General features: G+C 51.2%; 1 protein-coding gene across 2 annotated transcripts; it reads left to right on the top strand.

Annotated features, from left to right (window-relative positions):
• Window positions 1-1,426: 1,426 nt before the first annotated feature.
• LOC116983256 (zinc finger protein ZXDC-like) lies at window positions 1,427-16,336 on the top strand. Of its 2 annotated transcripts, XM_033036939.1 has the most exons (10): window positions 1,427-2,706; window positions 3,645-3,797; window positions 4,561-4,639; window positions 5,530-5,660; window positions 6,147-6,317; window positions 8,080-8,741; window positions 10,295-10,379; window positions 12,472-12,641; window positions 13,166-13,267; window positions 14,583-16,336. In XM_033036939.1, the coding sequence occupies exons 1-10, from the start codon at window positions 1,458-1,460 to the stop codon at window positions 14,664-14,666; spliced, it is 2,886 nt and encodes a 961-aa protein (XP_032892830.1). In that variant the 5' UTR covers window positions 1,427-1,457; the 3' UTR covers window positions 14,667-16,336. The 2 variants fall into 2 exon arrangements, with proteins under 2 accessions (XP_032892830.1, XP_032892831.1); XM_033036940.1 differs by lacking the exons at window positions 12,472-12,641; window positions 13,166-13,267; window positions 14,583-16,336 and having other exon boundaries at window positions 10,283-10,379.
• The last annotated feature ends 479 nt before the right edge of the window (window positions 16,337-16,815 follow it).

Below are 16,815 nucleotides of genomic sequence, written 5' to 3'. Positions count from 1 at the left end.
AACAACAGGTCTTTCGTCCCACAACGTTTGTGCTGAACATGATGCCAAGACTAACTTATCTGCCTGCACATGATCAATATCCCTCCACATCCATGTTCCTATCCAAAAGTCTCTTACACACCAATATCGTATCTGCCTCCACCACCACCCTGGCAGCACGTTCCAGGTACCCACCACCCTCTGTGTAAAAAAAACTTGCCCCGCACATCTCCTTTAAACTGCCCGTCTCATCTGAAAGCTACGCCCCCTAGTCTTTGATATTTCCATCCTGGGGAAAAAAGGTTCTGACTATCCTATCTAGGCCTCTCGTAATTTTATATACTTCCATCAGGTCTTCCTGAAAACCTCTGGCATTCCAGAGAAAACAATTCAAGTCTGTCCAACCGTTTCCTGTAACTAATACCCAGGTATCATTATGGTAAACCTCTGCACACTTTCCAAAGCTTCCTCTATTTCAGCACCTTCCAATTTCCTGACCCACCCCCATCTCATTTTTACCTCCACCCCCCCATCACAAAGACCTTAAGGTCCATTGTTTCTGTCTAGAACATAAATCCTAGCACTTCCTATCTATTAACATGCTCCTCTGTCTGGTAGAACATTTGTCTCCTTAACAATTCCTCCTTTGATTCCACATTCACAAAGCTGCAGATGCTGCAAACCCGAGCAAAACAAAGTGCAGGGGGAACTTAGTGGGCCAGACGGCAACTGTGGAGAGAATAGACAGACAAACTCCATCATTGCAACGGCCGCATAAACATAATACTGCTTCACTGCGCCAAAGACCCAGGTTCGAATCTGCCCTCGGGTGCTGTCAGGCCCAGTCTGAAGAAGGGTTTCGGCCTGAAATGTCGCCTATTTCCTTCGCTTCATAGATGCTGCTGCACCCGCTGAGTTTCTCCAGCAATTTTGTGTACCTTCGATCTTCCAGCATCTGCAGTTCCTTCTTGAACACAGATGCAACAGGCCTTTCTGGCCAGCAGCAGCCTGGGCTTAGAAAATAGCAGCAAACCTGGCGACTCTTGTATATTGCTCTAAACACAAGGATAATATACAAGTCAGGGACAGTTTCTTCCCAGCTGTTATCAGGCAACTAAACTGACCTCTCACCGGCTAGAATGCGATCCTGATCTACCATCTACCTCATTGGATATATTTGATGCTTATCACTGTACCTTGGTATGTGTGACAATAATAAACTAAATAAAGGGGGGGGAAATCAATACATCAATAACGCCAGTATTCATGCAAATGACCTCTTGGGTGTGATATTGTGTAGAATCTGGAGAGTGCACGAATGGTCTGACAGGCATTGTAAGTTGCCGGATCCACACAGGGCAGGAATCCAGGCCGGGTTTTGTCGCCGCTGACTGCTCTGGCTGCGCTCCGCTCCGGCGGCGTGGACTCCAGGCCGCGCGTTGCGGCGGCGGCGGGCGGCTGTGGCGGGGACACCGGGGATGGAGCAGCAGGGGCTGGGCCTAGGCCTCGGGCTCGGCCTGGGCCTGGGCTTGGGGCAGGAGGCCGAAGCCCCGGCGCATGGCGGCCCGCACGCCCGATACTCGCTCTTTCTGGACGACACGCCAGATTTCCGCGGCCCGGCCGCCGACTCCGACATCTTTGTCGTCTTTAACCTGGAGCCTGAGGCGGAGGCGGCGGCCGGGCCATCTACTTCAGTCCGGGGCTCCGGCCTAGTCCCAGGCCCCGAGCAGCGCCAGGCCCAGCCCCTGCCCAGGCCGGAGTCGGCCCCCGACACCGTCTACTACCTGCAGGCCGCGTCTGGGCCCGACAGGGCTCGGCCTCGCCTCGGCACCTTGCCGGCCCAACAGGGTGGGGAGCCCGAGCCCCTGGCCCCACCGCCGCCTGCGCCTGGGCCCGGCCTGCTGCTGGAGGCGCCTTCCGTGCTCGGCAACATCGAGAACCTGCCTGGGCCCGGGGCCTCGACAGGCGGCTTGGCTGCCAGCCTGGGCCTGGGCCTGGGCAGCCGAGACCTCCTGCTGCGCCTGGAGGACGGGCTGCTCTTCCTCGCCGCGCCCGAGCTGGGAGCCGGGGGCCTGGTCAAGCCAGAGGAAGAGCCCCAGGCCCCGGCCTACCCCGGCTGCCAGGCCCCGGCTCCTGGCCCGCCACAGGCCGGCTTTTGCGGCGACTCCAGCGGCCGGCCGCTCCAGGCTGAGGAGCAGAGCCCGGGCCCCGAGGCGGGAGGCCTGGGGCTAGAGTCGAGCCCAGAGTCGGGGCTGCTGCTGAGTGAGAGCGGGGACGTGTTGCTGAAGCTGTCCGAGGGCCTGGGCTTGGGGCTGGGGCTGCAGCCTGGACAAGGGCCAGACGCCGGGCCCCTGCACCACTGCCCCGAGCAGAACTGTCAGCAGGCTTTCGACAAGAAGCAGCGGCTGCGGGTGCACCTGCTGTCCCACAGCCAGCGGCCTTTCCACTGCACGGTAGCCGGCTGCGAGTGGGCCTTCACCACCGCCTACAAGCTGAAGCGTCACCTGCACTCCCACGGCAAGTTGCGGCCCTTTGGCTGCCAGGCCGAGCAATGCGGCAAGCGCTTCACCACCGTCTACAACCTCAAGGCCCACATGAAGGCCCACGTCCAGGAGCTGGCCTTCGCCTGCGATGTCTGCTCCCAGCCCTTTGCCACCGCCCTCAAGCTCAGCAGCCACCGGCGATGCCACTTCGAACCCCAGCGGCCCTTCAAATGCGACTTCCCCGGTGAGGCCCAAGGCCACTGACAGCCCGCGGGGGTGCAGTTTACTTGGGGCGTTGAGAGAGGGGCGAAACATCAGCTGGCCTTTTTCGAGTCTTCACGTGTCCATGACAGGTTGAATAGTTAGCTATTTGGACAGAGCTAGCATTGTTGTGTTGGGCCAAATAGCTCCCTATATTTTAGTTTATTGTCATGTGTACCCAGGTATAGTGATAAGGTTCTTGCGTGCGAACCAGTCAGTGGAAAGACAATACATGATTACTATTGAGCCATCCACAATGTCCAGATACAGGGTAAAGAGAATAGCATTTAGTGCAGGAATCCATATTTGTGTGGGGTGATCTAGAAACCTCTGTTGGTGGTTTAGGTGGCAGTGCCTTGCCTCTGAGACTGAAAGTTGTGGTTTGAGTACCACGTCTGGAAGGAGAACACTGCATGTAGTCTGGGACTCAAATGTAGCATCAAAGGAGTGCCATAGTGTGCGATATGCCAAATTTTCTGACATGTTTAAATGGGTGCCTTCACAGGTCAGTGCTAAAGATTTATCTCAAAGCAGAGTATGGCAGTTCTTGGAGTCTTGGCCAACATTTCAAGGGTCCCAACCTGTAAAACGTCACCTATCCATCTTCTCTAGAGATGGACACAAAGTGCTGGAGTAACACAGCGGGTCATCTCTGGAGAACATGAATAGCTGATGTTTCGGGTCAGGACCCTTCTTCACACTGACTGGGAGAGGGGGAGGGTTGGAAAGCTGGAAGAGAGGTGGGGCAGGATAAAGCTTGGTGAGTGATAGATGGATGCAATGTTTTATTTAAGAAGGGCAGCTGAAATAAGAAGCCAGGTAACTAGAGTGCAGCCCACCCATAGACCTATAAAGGGTTGGTGGTGGAAAAGATGACAAGGGTGATTAGTTCCTTGTGCTGACTGTATTTCCCTGGTGCAGGCTGTGAGAAGACGTTCAGCACCATCAGTGCTCTCGGTTCCCACAACCGATCGCACTTCCGTGATCAGGAGCACTTTACCTGCTCCTTCCCAGGCTGTGACAAGAGATACGACAAAGCCTGCCGCCTGAAGATTCACCTACGAAGCCATACAGGTACGGTCCCAGCTCGGTGAGGCTGCTGCCAGTATCAGCTCTCACGTTAGCTTACTTTAATTAACTATTAATTAATTAACGTGAGCCGAGGTACAATTACAAGCTTTTTTGTTGCATGCTATCCAGTCAGTGAAAAGGCGATACTGGTCCACCACTGATTATCTGTCAAGTGGTGGTCTCCCACCCTCCCCCCACATCCTTTAATCTGGCCAGAAACGTGGCGCCTAGTCTAGATGAGGTTTCTTTGTCATATCGACGTCATTGGGACTTCTGCGCTGCTCGGTGGGTTGAATTTGCCGCTGGGGCCGGGGCTGTGGAACTCCGGCCCACTGCGACAGGCCCGCAAATTTGGCCGTAGAAGTTGGTTATGGGAACAGATCTGCAGCGTCAGAGACCCGATGCAGCATCAGAGATCCTGATAACAGGTGTTGTCTGTACCGTGTTTGTACGCTCTCCCTGTGACCGTGTGGGTTTTCGTCGGGGGCTCCGATTTCCTCCCACATTCCAAAGACCAAAGGCTTCTGTAGATTGTAAATTGACCCTGGTGTGTAGGATAGTACTCGTGTACAGGGTGACCACTGGCCGGTGTGGACTAGGTGGTCTGAAGGGCTTATATCCACGTCCTATCTCTAAAGTCAGCCTAAAGCTCGGTGGATTCAGTGCTCTGAGTATACTTTGCATGTCGTGCCTCCATCAACGTTCTGGTTTTGTTTGAAAGCAATAATATCCGAGTTGAATCTAAAGAGTGATCTTTCGCATGCAGGTGAGCGGCCCTTTATCTGCGACTTTGATGGCTGCGGCTGGTCGTTTACTTGCATGTCCAAATTACTGCGGCACAAAAGGTAAGGACCCTCCAGCGCTGCCTGCATGGGTTAAGTAGATACAGCAACATTTCCCCGGTGCAGTAGAGCGCAGCTTTAAGGCAGCACCACATGGCATGTTTGTGTGTAGCAAGATGGGCCAAAGGGATGGTATCTGTGCATCCGGCTCTATAAGTAAGAGTCCGCACGCAGGTGAGTGATTACAATTTAATAATCAAAGATTTTGGCTCGGACACCTAGAACAATGTTCTTTTTTGGAATATTGCTGTGGGACAAGTGGACCTTGTCAAAACGACTCATCTGAAAGTAATCTTGTTTGGCCCTGCCGTTGCAAGCGGTAGCCAAGAGTTTGTTGCAGTCTCTTGATGCAACATTCCAATTCCAAGCATGCCATTTTGAAATAAAACTCCGCACCCTACTTAGTTTCACCTGCTGTTCACCAGCTTTTAAAATGTTATTGTGATCAACCTTCATCTGAGGTCTCTGGAGGGAAGTCACCTCTGTTTTCTAAAGCTGACAGGAATATGTCTAATTATTAATTTCTTCTCTTCCCCTTCTATGGCTGCGCACCATTCAATCCTGCAGCTCGCTCTGCCGCACTGCGCCAGAGACCTGGGCTCAATCTTGACCTCAGGCGCAGTCTGTGTGTGGGGTATGCACCGTTTCTGCTCGTGTCCCAAATTCGTGAGGGGTCGGTGGGTTAATCGGTGGCGGTAAATTGCCCCTATGGCGTGGTGAGGGGTAGACATGGGAGTGTTGATGGGAATGTGGGGGGAATGAACATTGGATTTGTGTGAATGGGTGTTTGGTGGTCGGCAAGGACTCTAGCCAACAGGGCCTGTTTCTGTGCTGTACAGCTATGACTGGGGCGAGGTTGCCCACCAGACTACGGTGTTTCTTGCTCTCCCCAGGACCCATGAGGACGACCGGCGGTTCATCTGCCCAGTGGACGGCTGTGGGAAGTCCTTCACCCGGGCAGAGCACCTGAAGGGGCATAGCATCACCCACCTGGGCACCAGACCCTTCGTATGCCCCATAGAAGGTACGTCTCGAGGCGATGCGGAAACGGAGGCAAACCTTAAGCTAATGGCAATAGAACCACTGCCTCATAGCGCCAGAGACTGTTGTCTGTGTGTGCAGTTTGCATGTTCTCCCTGAGACCACTTGGGCTTCCTCCGTGTGCTCTGGTTTCCTCCCTCATCCCAAAGACGTTCGGGTTTGTAGGTTAATTGGCCATGTAAATTGTCCGTACTACGTAGGGTAGAACTAGGATATGGGTGATCATTGGCGTGGACTCAGTGGGCCGAAAGGCCTGTTTCCACGCTGTATTACTAAACTAAACTAATACCAAGTAACCGTAATAATCCAAAACCGAAGTCCACAGTGCAACCAAAGACACAATCATTAACAGCTCACAGGCGCTGATGTTAATGTTGTCTCGTGTTCCAAGAGGCTGCCGGTTGCTGGGAGGAAGCCGTGTTGGCGTGGCGTGTGCTCCTTGGTAACACGCGTGTTCCTGTGTGCTCAGGTTGTGAAGCTAGGTTCTCGGCACGCAGCAGTCTCTATATCCACTCCAAGAAGCACCTGAAAGACTTGGACAAGGTGAAAACCCGCTGCCCCCTCTCCAACTGCAGCAAGCTCTTCAACTCCAAGAACAGCATCAAGGCTCACATGATGAAGCAGCACAACATCAGCCCGGGTAGGTGGGCCAGCGCGGCTCCCCAGCAACTGTACCTGGCATCAGCCCATTGGCATCCTGGCACTAAGCTGGACATCTGCTGGCCCCTTGCCTACACTGCCATGCAATGGGGTTGGCCCAGTGTTGCTGCACCTGCAGCCTGTGTTAGCTCTCAGTTCACCGCTCCACTTCACACCGTGGATACAGGCCCTTGGGCCCATCTTTCCCACGCCGACCAACATGCCCCATCGACACTAATCCCACCTGCCAGTGTTTGGCCCAAATCCCTCTAAACCCCTTATTCTTTAACTGAACCCTGGTTCTGAATCCCCCAGCACGGGGAACATTTTTCCTGCATCTAGCCTGTCCAATCCCTTAATAATGTTATATGTTTCTATAAGATATCCTCTCATCCTTCTAAATTCCAATGAATATATGCCCAGTCGATCCATTCTTTTGTCATATGTCAGTCCCACCATCCCGGGAATTAACCTGGTGAATTTACGCTGAACTCCCTCAATAGCAAGAATGTCTTTCCTCAAACTAGGAAACCTAAACTGCACACAATACTCCGGGTGCGGTCGCACCAGGGCCCTGTACAACCGCAGTAGGACCTCCTTGCTCCTATACTCAATTACTCATATTTGCTTTCTTCACTGCCTGCTGTACCTGCATGCTTAGTTTCAGTGACTGATGTACTAGGACACCCAGGTCTCGTTGTACTTCCCCTTTTCCTAATCTGACACCATTCAGATAATAATCTGCCTTCTTGTTCTTGCCACCAAAGTGGATAACCTCACATTTATCCATATTATACTGCATTTGCCCACTCACCCAACCTATCCAAGTCACCTTGCAGCCTCATTGCATCCTCTTCGCAGCTCACACTGCTACCCAGCCTTGTAACATCCGCAAACTTGGAAATGTTACATATAATTCCTTCGTCTAAATCGTTAATGTGTATTGTAAATAACTGGGGTCCCAGCACTGAGCCTTGCGGCACCCCACTAGTCACTGCCTGCCATTCTGAAAAAGACCCGTTAATTCCTACTCTTTGCTTCCTGTCTGCCAACCAGTTCTCTATCCATGTCAATACCCTCCCCCCGATACCATGTGCTCTAATTTTGCACACTAATCTCTTGTGTGGGACCTTGTCAAAGGCTGCTTGAAAGTCCAGATACACCACATCCGCTGGCTCTCCCTTATCTATTCTGCTTGTTACATCCTCAAAAAATCCCAGAAGTTTAGTTAAGCATGATTTCCTCTTCATAAATCCATGCTGACTTTGACCAATCCTGTCACTGCTTTCCAAATGAGCTGCTATTACATCTTTAATAATCGACTCCAACATCTTCCCCACTACCGAAGTCAGGCTAACTGCTTTATAATTCCGTTTTCTCTCTCCCTCTTTTCTTAAAATGTGGAGTTACATTAGCTACCCTCCAGTCCACAGGAAGTGATCCAGAGTCTATAAAACATTCAAAAATGATCACCAATCATCCACGATAAACCTTTCCTATCCATGTACCTGTCTGAATGTCTTTTAAATGTTGTTATAGTACCTGTCTCAACTACCTCCTCTGGCATATTGTTCCATACACCTACCACCCTTTGTAAAAAGATTGCCCCTCCGGTTCCTATTAAATCTCCCCCCCCCCTCCCCTACACACCTTGAAGTTGCATGAGTGAGCTGGCATGGGTGAGATGGGCCAAAGGTACCTGCAGTGTTTGTGGGTTGAGCATGATGGGGGTACTGTGCTGACGGGCAGGCATCTTGTTTCAGATGTGTTTTCGCAGCTGGAGCTGACGGGCTCGCTGACCCCGAGCTGTGAGCTGACCAGCCCGGGTCAGAGTGACCTAAGCAGCGTGGACATCGCCTCGCTCTTCACCGCCGTGCCCGTGGCGCCGGTCAGCCTGTCGCCGGACATGTCGCTGGTCAGCTCGGGGATCCTCACCATCGACGCTGCTTCCGTGGGGTCCACACTGGGCAACACCGTGTCCGTCAGCAATGGGCCCATGGCACAGGGCACTGACCCTCTGATCGTGCCCACGCCGGACATCTCCCACGCAATGGACAGTGGCCTGGGCCTGCCTGCCAGCATGCTGCAGCAGAGTGCCCTGAACCTGGAGGGGGTGCAGGTAGTGAGCGCGGAGGCACTGGGGGCCCTGTCGATGCGGGGCGCGGCCGGATGCCCCGACCTGCAGGCCCTGTCGTCCAGCGGAGCTCTCAGCCCCTCTAGCAGCCTGGGGGGCAGCCACGTGCCCGAGCTCCTCGCCCCCCCCAAGGTGGACTGCCACATGCTGAGCGTGTCCGACGTGATGGGACCGCCCGAGGGCAGCAAGGTGGTGGCACAGTATGTCTTCTCCAACCTCAACACCCCTACCACCACCTTCAGCACCCAGAAAGAGCTGGAGCTCAGCATGATGTCTGGCTGCTCGTTCCTGGTAAGTACCGGGCACTACCCACCTCTGGGGCACGGGGCCGCGGCTGACACTCACTACCTGCCTTAGTGGGTCACTGCAGGAGCACCCACTCACTCATGCATGCTGACATCTTCTGCACACACATCTGTTATGATTTCTTTATGCCTACATAATTTGCTTTAGATTAAGGGTGTCACAGTGGCGCAGCAGTACAGTTGCTGCCTCACAGCACCAGAGACCCGGGTTCGATCCTGACAATGGGTGTTGTCTGTGCAGAGTTTGTATGTTCTCTCTCTTTGGCCATGTGGGATTTCTCCGGGTGCACCGGTTTCCTCCCACACTCCAAAGACGTACAGGTTTGTAGGTTAATTGGCTTTGGTAATAATTGTAAATTGTCCCTCGTGTAGGATGGTGCTTGTGTACAGGGTCATCGCTGGTCGGCGTGGACTCGCTGGGCCGAAGGGCCTGTTTCCACACTATCTTTAAAGTCTAAATTGATACAAAACATATCATTCTGAACATAATTTTACATTTTTCTAAATGGCAAAATCACAGAGTGCTGGTGTAACTCAGCAGGTCAGGCAGCATCTCTGGAGAATGTGAATAGGTAACATTTCAGGTTGGGACCCTTCGACAGACTCAGTTTTACATTTAATGAGCCGTCTAGGATGTCACACAGCACAGAAACGGGCCCTTTGGCTCAACTCATCCATGCTGTCCAAGATGCCCCATCTAAGCTAAAGCTTTCCTATCCATGTATCTGTCCAAATGTCTTTTAATGTTGTTATTGTACCTGCCTCAACTACCTCCTCTGGCAGCTTGTTCAATATGCCCACCACCCTCTTTGTGAAAAAGTTTCCCCTCAGGTTCCTGTTAATTTATTTCCCCACTCACCTTAAGCCTATGTTCGCTGGTTTTTGATTCCCCTACTCTGTAAAAGACATTCACCCTATTTATTCCCCTCGTGTTTTTATGCACCTCTATAAAATCACCCGTCACCCTCTTGGGCTACAAGGAATAAAGTTCTAGCCTGCTTAACCTCTCTGTAGCTCAGGCCCTCGAGCCCTGGCAACATCCTCGTAAATCTTCTCATTTCTGATTTGGCATTATCAGCGTCTGGTCATGAACCTAATTTGAAACCAGTCCTGTGTGTATTTAATGTCCCAAAATGCATCTCCTCACATTTGTCTTGATTCCATTTTCCATCTTCCACTGCTCCACTTTCTTTCCTAAAGATTAGCCTGGTCGATGGGTTAATTAGCTGCTGTAAGTTGCCCCTGTTGTGTAGGTGAGTGGTAGAATTCGGAGGAAGTGATGGGAACGGGGGAGATTAAAATGGGATGAGGGGAATGGAGGGTTGGTGTGTTTGTGGGTTAGCACGGACGATGGGCCGAAGGGCCTGTTTCTGTGCCGAATGCCTCATTGGTGATTGTAGTTGGGCTGATCGGGGCTGAGGGGTGGTTGTGTATGGGAACACACTGTTACTCTGCATGAATCCGGCGTCGCTGCCACTGAATGCACGTGTACATCCACTGCGGCTCATTTATTCTGTCACTAACCAGTGAATTGTTCAGGAGAGCGGCGGCTCAGCGAGGACTGACTACCGGGCTATACAACTTGCCAAGAAGAAGAAGCAGAAAGGAGTGGGCAGCAACGCGGGTAAGGGCTTCTGTTGAAAGCCAAATGCACGAGCTGGGTGCTATTTTCTGTTTTCTTCTTTATTAATTTTCAAACACGGCAGCCGTTGTCGGGGGATATCTTGTTTTTTACTCTAAACATGCACCCCGTTAATTCCTGTCATCTTAGTTTAATGTCATGTCTGCCGACTACAGTGAAAAGCATTTTTTGTTGCGTGCTATCCAGCCAACGGAAAGACTGTACGATTACAATCCAGCTGTTCACAGTGTTCAGATACAAGATAAAGGATATAACGCTCAGTGTAAGATAAAGTCCAGTAAAATGTGATTAAAGATAGTCCATGGGACTCCAATGAGGTACAATACAATACAATACAATACGGTTTATTTGTCACATTGCACATAAAGTGCAAGTGAAATGAATATGTCAGCAGCGGTACAATGATAAAGAACACACACAAAAACACAATAAAAATTTAACACAAACATCCACCACAGCATTCATCACTGTGGTGGAAGGCACACAATTTGGCCAGTAGATGTTAGCTCAGGACCGCTCTCTAATTGTTGACAGGATGGTTCAGTTGCCTGATAACAGCTGGGAAGAAACTGTCCCTGAATCTGGAATTTGTCCCACAATCTTCCCACTGCCTCCAACCTTTCAGAGAAAACAACCCAAGTCTGTGCGACCTCTCATTCAAATTCTGCTTTAAACATTCTCCCTCTCACATTAAAGCTATGCCCTCTTTCATTTAACATTTCTGCTCTGGCAATGAAGTTCTGACCCCATTTATGCCTCTCATAGTTTTATATACTTCGATCAAGTCTCCCCTCAATCTCCAACACTCCAGAGAAAACAAGTTAAATTTCTCCAGCCAATCCTTACAGCAAACACCCTCTAATCCGGACACCATCCTGGTAAACCTCATGTGTACCTTCTCCAAGCCCACTGAATCCATGCTGACCATTGTTCACATATTCGCACTAGTTCTATGTTGCCCCACTTTCTCATCCACTCTCTACACACTAGGGGCAATTTACAGAGGCCGATTAACCTACCCGCATGTCTTTGGGATGTGGGAGGAAAACAGAACAGCACCCAGAGGAAACCCACGGGGAGGATGTGTAAACTCCACACAGACAGCACCCGAGGTCAGGATTGAACCCGGGTCACTGGTGCTGTGAGGCAGCAGCTCTACCAGCTGTGCCACTGTGCCGCCCCTCATTATTCTAGCAGCCTCTATGTTTTACATTCCCCTCCTCATGATATTTGCTGTAGTTCTACAGAGATACAGTGAACAGCTTGTTCTGTGTGCTCTCCAGGGTGCTCTCTATTATACATGAGTACAATAGATCCCCTTCTGGAACAGCACGCAGAGAGTCGCCACATTCTGGCGCCATCTTGCAACTTCCAAGTCTCTGAAAAGTCCAATCTTGGACCAAGGAGATGTGCGATTTCCTAGTTCTCTCGTTAAGGCCTGGTGTCCTGGCGGCACTGGATGGAGAAGTTGGGGTAGGCCTGGACATTACGATACTGTCGGCTCCTTCCACTGCTGCTCCATGCAGCTGCCGCAGGCTGTGCCCGATCCGCTCGCTTGCCCAGTTGCTGCAGGGCCTCCTGTGAACGCCTCCAGCACCCGCGGTCACCGCAAACGTGGCGTCCGTCACCACCAGCAGCCGCCCCTCTGCTTCTGTGTGCCAAGGTCTCCATACCCTTCTTCCTGAGCCAATGACTGATCTCCACATTCACAAACAGCTTCTTCCCAATAACCATCAGGCTATTAAACACTACAAACAATAATCAAACTACGGACTCTCTTGGTTGCACTCGGGACTTTGGGCTTTTGTTTGCACTAATATCTTGTTAAATTTATTGAACATTTTTTGTTTATGTTTTCTATGAGTACTGTGTATATAGGCCAGTTATACTGCTGCAGTAAGAATTTCATTGTTCCGTTTTAATACATAAGACAATTAACTGCTCTGGACTCGGGGAATATTAGATGGCGCGGGAGGTGAGTTGGCGGTCCGTTCACAGTCGCCGACGTCCCCTCCACCGCTGCATTCTCTGCTCCCCAGGTATTAACGGTTTGTTTCCCCCCCCCCTGCCTTAGAGAACCCCGGCTGTGCCAACCAGCGGAAGAAGTCGAGCCAAGGAACGGCGCTGCCTGCAGCCGGTGTCGGGCAGAGCGGCCGCTTCGGGGGAGTGATGCTGCCGGGCGGTGGGCTGACCATCCGAGACCCGTCCACCGGCACCCACTACGTCCAGCCCCAGCTGCTGCAGGTAGTTTCCCCCCTCCCCAGCCCCTGACTGGATGCTAAATCACCAGATCAGGTAGACGGAACCTTATCCCAGGATGGAAATGTCAAAGACTACAGGGCATAGCTATAAGGTGAGAGGGGCAAAGTTTAAAGGTTATTGTGCAGGGCAAGTGTTTTAGACAGAGAGTGGTGGGGGCCTGGAACAGGCTGCCACAGCTGGTGGTGAAAGTAGATACATTAAAAAACTTGCCCCGCACACCTCCTTTAAACATTGCCCCCTCACCTTTTACACAAACAAAACGGGAATGTAGATGGGGATGTGATTGTAATGGGGCTTTTGGCCATGAGTGTGAGGTATGAAGGACTGGGGGCACTTGGTGGCCTTTCCCTTTCCCTGTCTCTGCTGAGGGTGTGTTGCAGTTAGTTGTGTGCGGTCGTGGAGGTTGGGACACAGTCAGACGGGGTGGCCGGCTGGTGGTGTGACCAATGAATGTTGAAAGGCCAGCGGTCACTTTCCAATTTTGCTTGATGATCTCTCTCTTGCAGGATGACCCGACGGGAGAGGGGGAGCTGGCCTTCCAGCTCTCGGCCCAGTCTTCAACCTCCCACACGCAGCTCACCGTCGATCTTCCTGTCAACATCCTGCAGGTACAGCTCCCAGACAGGGGAAACAATGCACCCCCAGGCACTGCTGGCCGTTAGGGTCTGAGGAAACTACATTGTACACACAGTAAACCCTTGTCTAACTGACCTCTTTATAACAGATTTCAGTCATAGTTGACCAAATCTGTTGTACACCGAGTTTGTTATTTCACGGATGGATGGAGCGAATTGTTTTTGAACCAGTTTAGCTTAGAGATACAGCATGGAAACACTGAGTCTGCACCGACCAGCGATCACTCATACACTAGTTGTATTCTACACACTATGGACAATTCACAGTGTGTGGACTAGAACTACCGCAGTGGTTCTATCTTTCCTCCCACGTTGCAAAGACAGACATTGTGACGCCGTGGGTTTTCCTCGGGCACCCCCAGCCCTGACGATGTGCAGACCTGCAGCCCAACTGGCCTCTGAGAGTCTCCATACCGCAGCGGCAGAGACCCTGGCCCCAGGCACACCACCTCCACCCCACACACTACAGTGTGTAGCATAGAACCTGTGCACTGGAGCAGCCAGGTAAACCCACCCAACCCAGGATCAAACCCACATCCCCAGCACTGTAAGGTCGCAACTCTACCGCTGCGCCTCTGTGCCACTCCCAGTGTATTGTGTATTTTGTGTCCTTTACTGTTTATGGTGTGGTGTATGTTTATTAGCTGTTTTTCCAATAATACTGTTGATGATAACCCCTTTATCCAGTTATAGTGGACAATCGGTAATAACGGACACCATTCCCCCCCCCGTGTGGTCCGTTAGTGAGGATTTACGGTAGTTGGAGGCACGGAGAACTGCAGTCACTGGAATCTTGAGCATGAGGAACCCAGCAGATCAGGCAGCATCTGTGGAGGGAATGGACAGAAGATGTTTCGAGTTGGGTCTGAAGAAGGGTGCTGACCTGAAACACCATCCGTCCATTCCCTCCACAGATGCTGCCCAATCCACTGATTTAATTGGTCTGAAGAAGATTCCCCATCTGAAATTTCACCTTGGACACGCTACAACCTGTCCATTCCCTCCACAGATGATGCCTGGCCTGCTGAGTTCCCCCAGCATTTGTATTTTATTTGTTGTAAATACTTTGCAGATCAGGAAACATTTGTGATGAGAATCACTCAACGGTACACGGATAGGACATGTTTAGAGAGATATGGCCCTGACACGGGCAGGTGGGACAAGTATACATGGAGCATCTTGGTCGGTGAGGACGAGATGGGCTGAAGGGCCTGTTTCTGTGCTGCATGACTCTATAGTCTCTAGTCTCTCCTGCCTGTCTGGTAACTGCTGACTTTCATTCCCGCAGGAGCCGAACCCATCGGCTGAGGATGACGGCTCCGGTAGTTCTCAGTTCACAGGGAGCACCATAAACCTGCAGGACCTGGAGTAGTGATGGTGGAGAGCCCTGTGGTGCACCCTACCTGCCGCTCACCCTGTGATGGAGTCCAACGCAGGAGCCAGCGGTTCAGGCTGTGGATCGGCAACAGGCGGAGTGGTCCTGCGGTCCGGATTCAGTTGGGCTGGACGGCACGGACCCTGGCTCTGCCCCACCATCCCGGGGCTGGAACTTCGCTTGCTGGAACAGGGACAGCGCCAGGAATAGCTACTGCTGCCGGGGAGGCAATGGGCTGCAGCTTGGTCGACCACCCTGTGGAAATGGTGGCTGTGTGAAGGTTATAGAGGATCATACAATGTGTGGTCCTGAGAGAGAGTGCACAGGAACTGCCTTGCACCTACACACGGCCTCTCCTCTTACCCAGATCCTGCAGTCAGAGAACAGAACTCTTGGTGGAACACTGAGCACCAAGCTCTTCACATATCCCTTTGCATCTGCCTTAAAGGAGGGTCTCCAAGAGTGGAATGTCACGGCACAACATAGCATTCAGATTGAAAATGATTTCTGCTGTCAGAACATGGAACAGTACAGGACAGGAACAGGCCCTTCAGCCCACAACGTCTATGCCAAACGTGATGCCAAGACCAACAAGGTCATGTTAGATGGGTAAATTATTTAACTGTTATTTAACTGTTCACTATCCACCGAAGCAATGGGCCAATGTAACGTGGAACACGGACATCCTCAAGTGAATCTTAGGCCGTTGTTGGAGAGGAGTGAGCAGGCCTGGAATATGTGGACTGCCAGCTACCATGGGTGAGTGATTGTGTGGGCACAGTTTGGAGTGGACACTGGGATAACCTTTTACCGTCATGGCTCGGTCACTGCAAACCTTTATGTTTAAATATGTATATTTTTTAAAAAGTTTTATATTGTATAATATGTATATTTATTTATTTTGTACATTTCTAATGAATATTTGTCAACCAGGTATCTTGCGTGAACGGGCAATGGGTGAATGTGCACATCAACTGCTGCGCCATTATTGGCGGGCACAGTGCACGTTGTACATTCACTGAACATTAAAGATCACAGACGATTTTTTAATTTTGCACCAAGACTATTGAGTAGGGGAGGAGGGAGGTAGAGGCAACCTCTGTATCAATGTCTGGCTCCTGCACTGACAGCTCGTGTGCTGAAACCTTTTAACATTACAGGTCCACCACTGATTTTCCAGCAACAGGTGCTCCGGCACCTCCTTTAATCCGGATGAGAACACTTGAACCCCCCCCCCCCCACCCCTGAAATCTCCCTGAAACTGTGGTGCCAAGGCTGGGTGAGGCAGCTGATCTCTACCTCATCGAGACTTCCAAGCCGATCGGCAGGTCACATTTCCCCCCTGCGGCTGGTGCTCTGGAACTCAGGCTCGGCCAAAGCTGGCAGATTCGTTCCCATAGCCCACTTCCAAGGCTGACTTAGCGGCCCGGTATCTTGGTGGCCTAGGTACTGGTACCACTGGACCATTCTGACCTCTGTTGGTCCGCAAACACCGATAAACCAGAGAGGCTCAGGAACTAAAGGTGCTGGAAAATCGGTGTTGGGTGTGTACCTGGTTATCACTTAAAATTTGAAAATTTAATTTGTTTTCTCTGTTAAGGGTTAAAGTATTCTGGCCCGCTGCAAGACCGCAGATTTGTATTTAAAATAAAATGAATGGAATTTTAGCATTTGTCTCCAATTATTTAAGAATTTAAATTCTGCTTTTTTTAACCTGGCTGTGGAAAGTTGGTCTTAGTAATTGACGATGATGGTTTTAGATTCTAGAGAAACTTGACAGGCCAGGCAGCATCCGTGGAGGGAGAAGCAATGTCTCTTTCTAGAATGTTGAGCTGTTATCAAAATGGGCATTGAGTCAGAATGTCAGGATGTAGCATTATGGAACTTTGGTTAAGCTGCATTTGGAGTATTGCGTGCGTGAGTCTGGTCATCCCATTACAGGAAGGATGTGAAGGCTTTGGAGAGGGTGCAGAGGATATTAGCTACAGGGAGAAGTTGGACAGATTCAAATTATTTTCCAACCCGGGTTCGATACTGACTTTGGATGTTGTCTGTGTGGAGTTTGCACGTTCTCCCAGTGACCATGTGGGTTTTTTCAGGGTGCTCTGGTTTCCTCCCACATCTCAAAGACCTGCAGGTTTGTTGG

This window comes from Amblyraja radiata, chromosome 18 (assembly GCF_010909765.2).
Source record: "Amblyraja radiata isolate CabotCenter1 chromosome 18, sAmbRad1.1.pri, whole genome shotgun sequence".
Classification (NCBI taxonomy): Eukaryota; Metazoa; Chordata; class Chondrichthyes; order Rajiformes; family Rajidae; genus Amblyraja; species Amblyraja radiata.
This window is presented reverse-complemented; position numbering and strand designations above follow the sequence as displayed.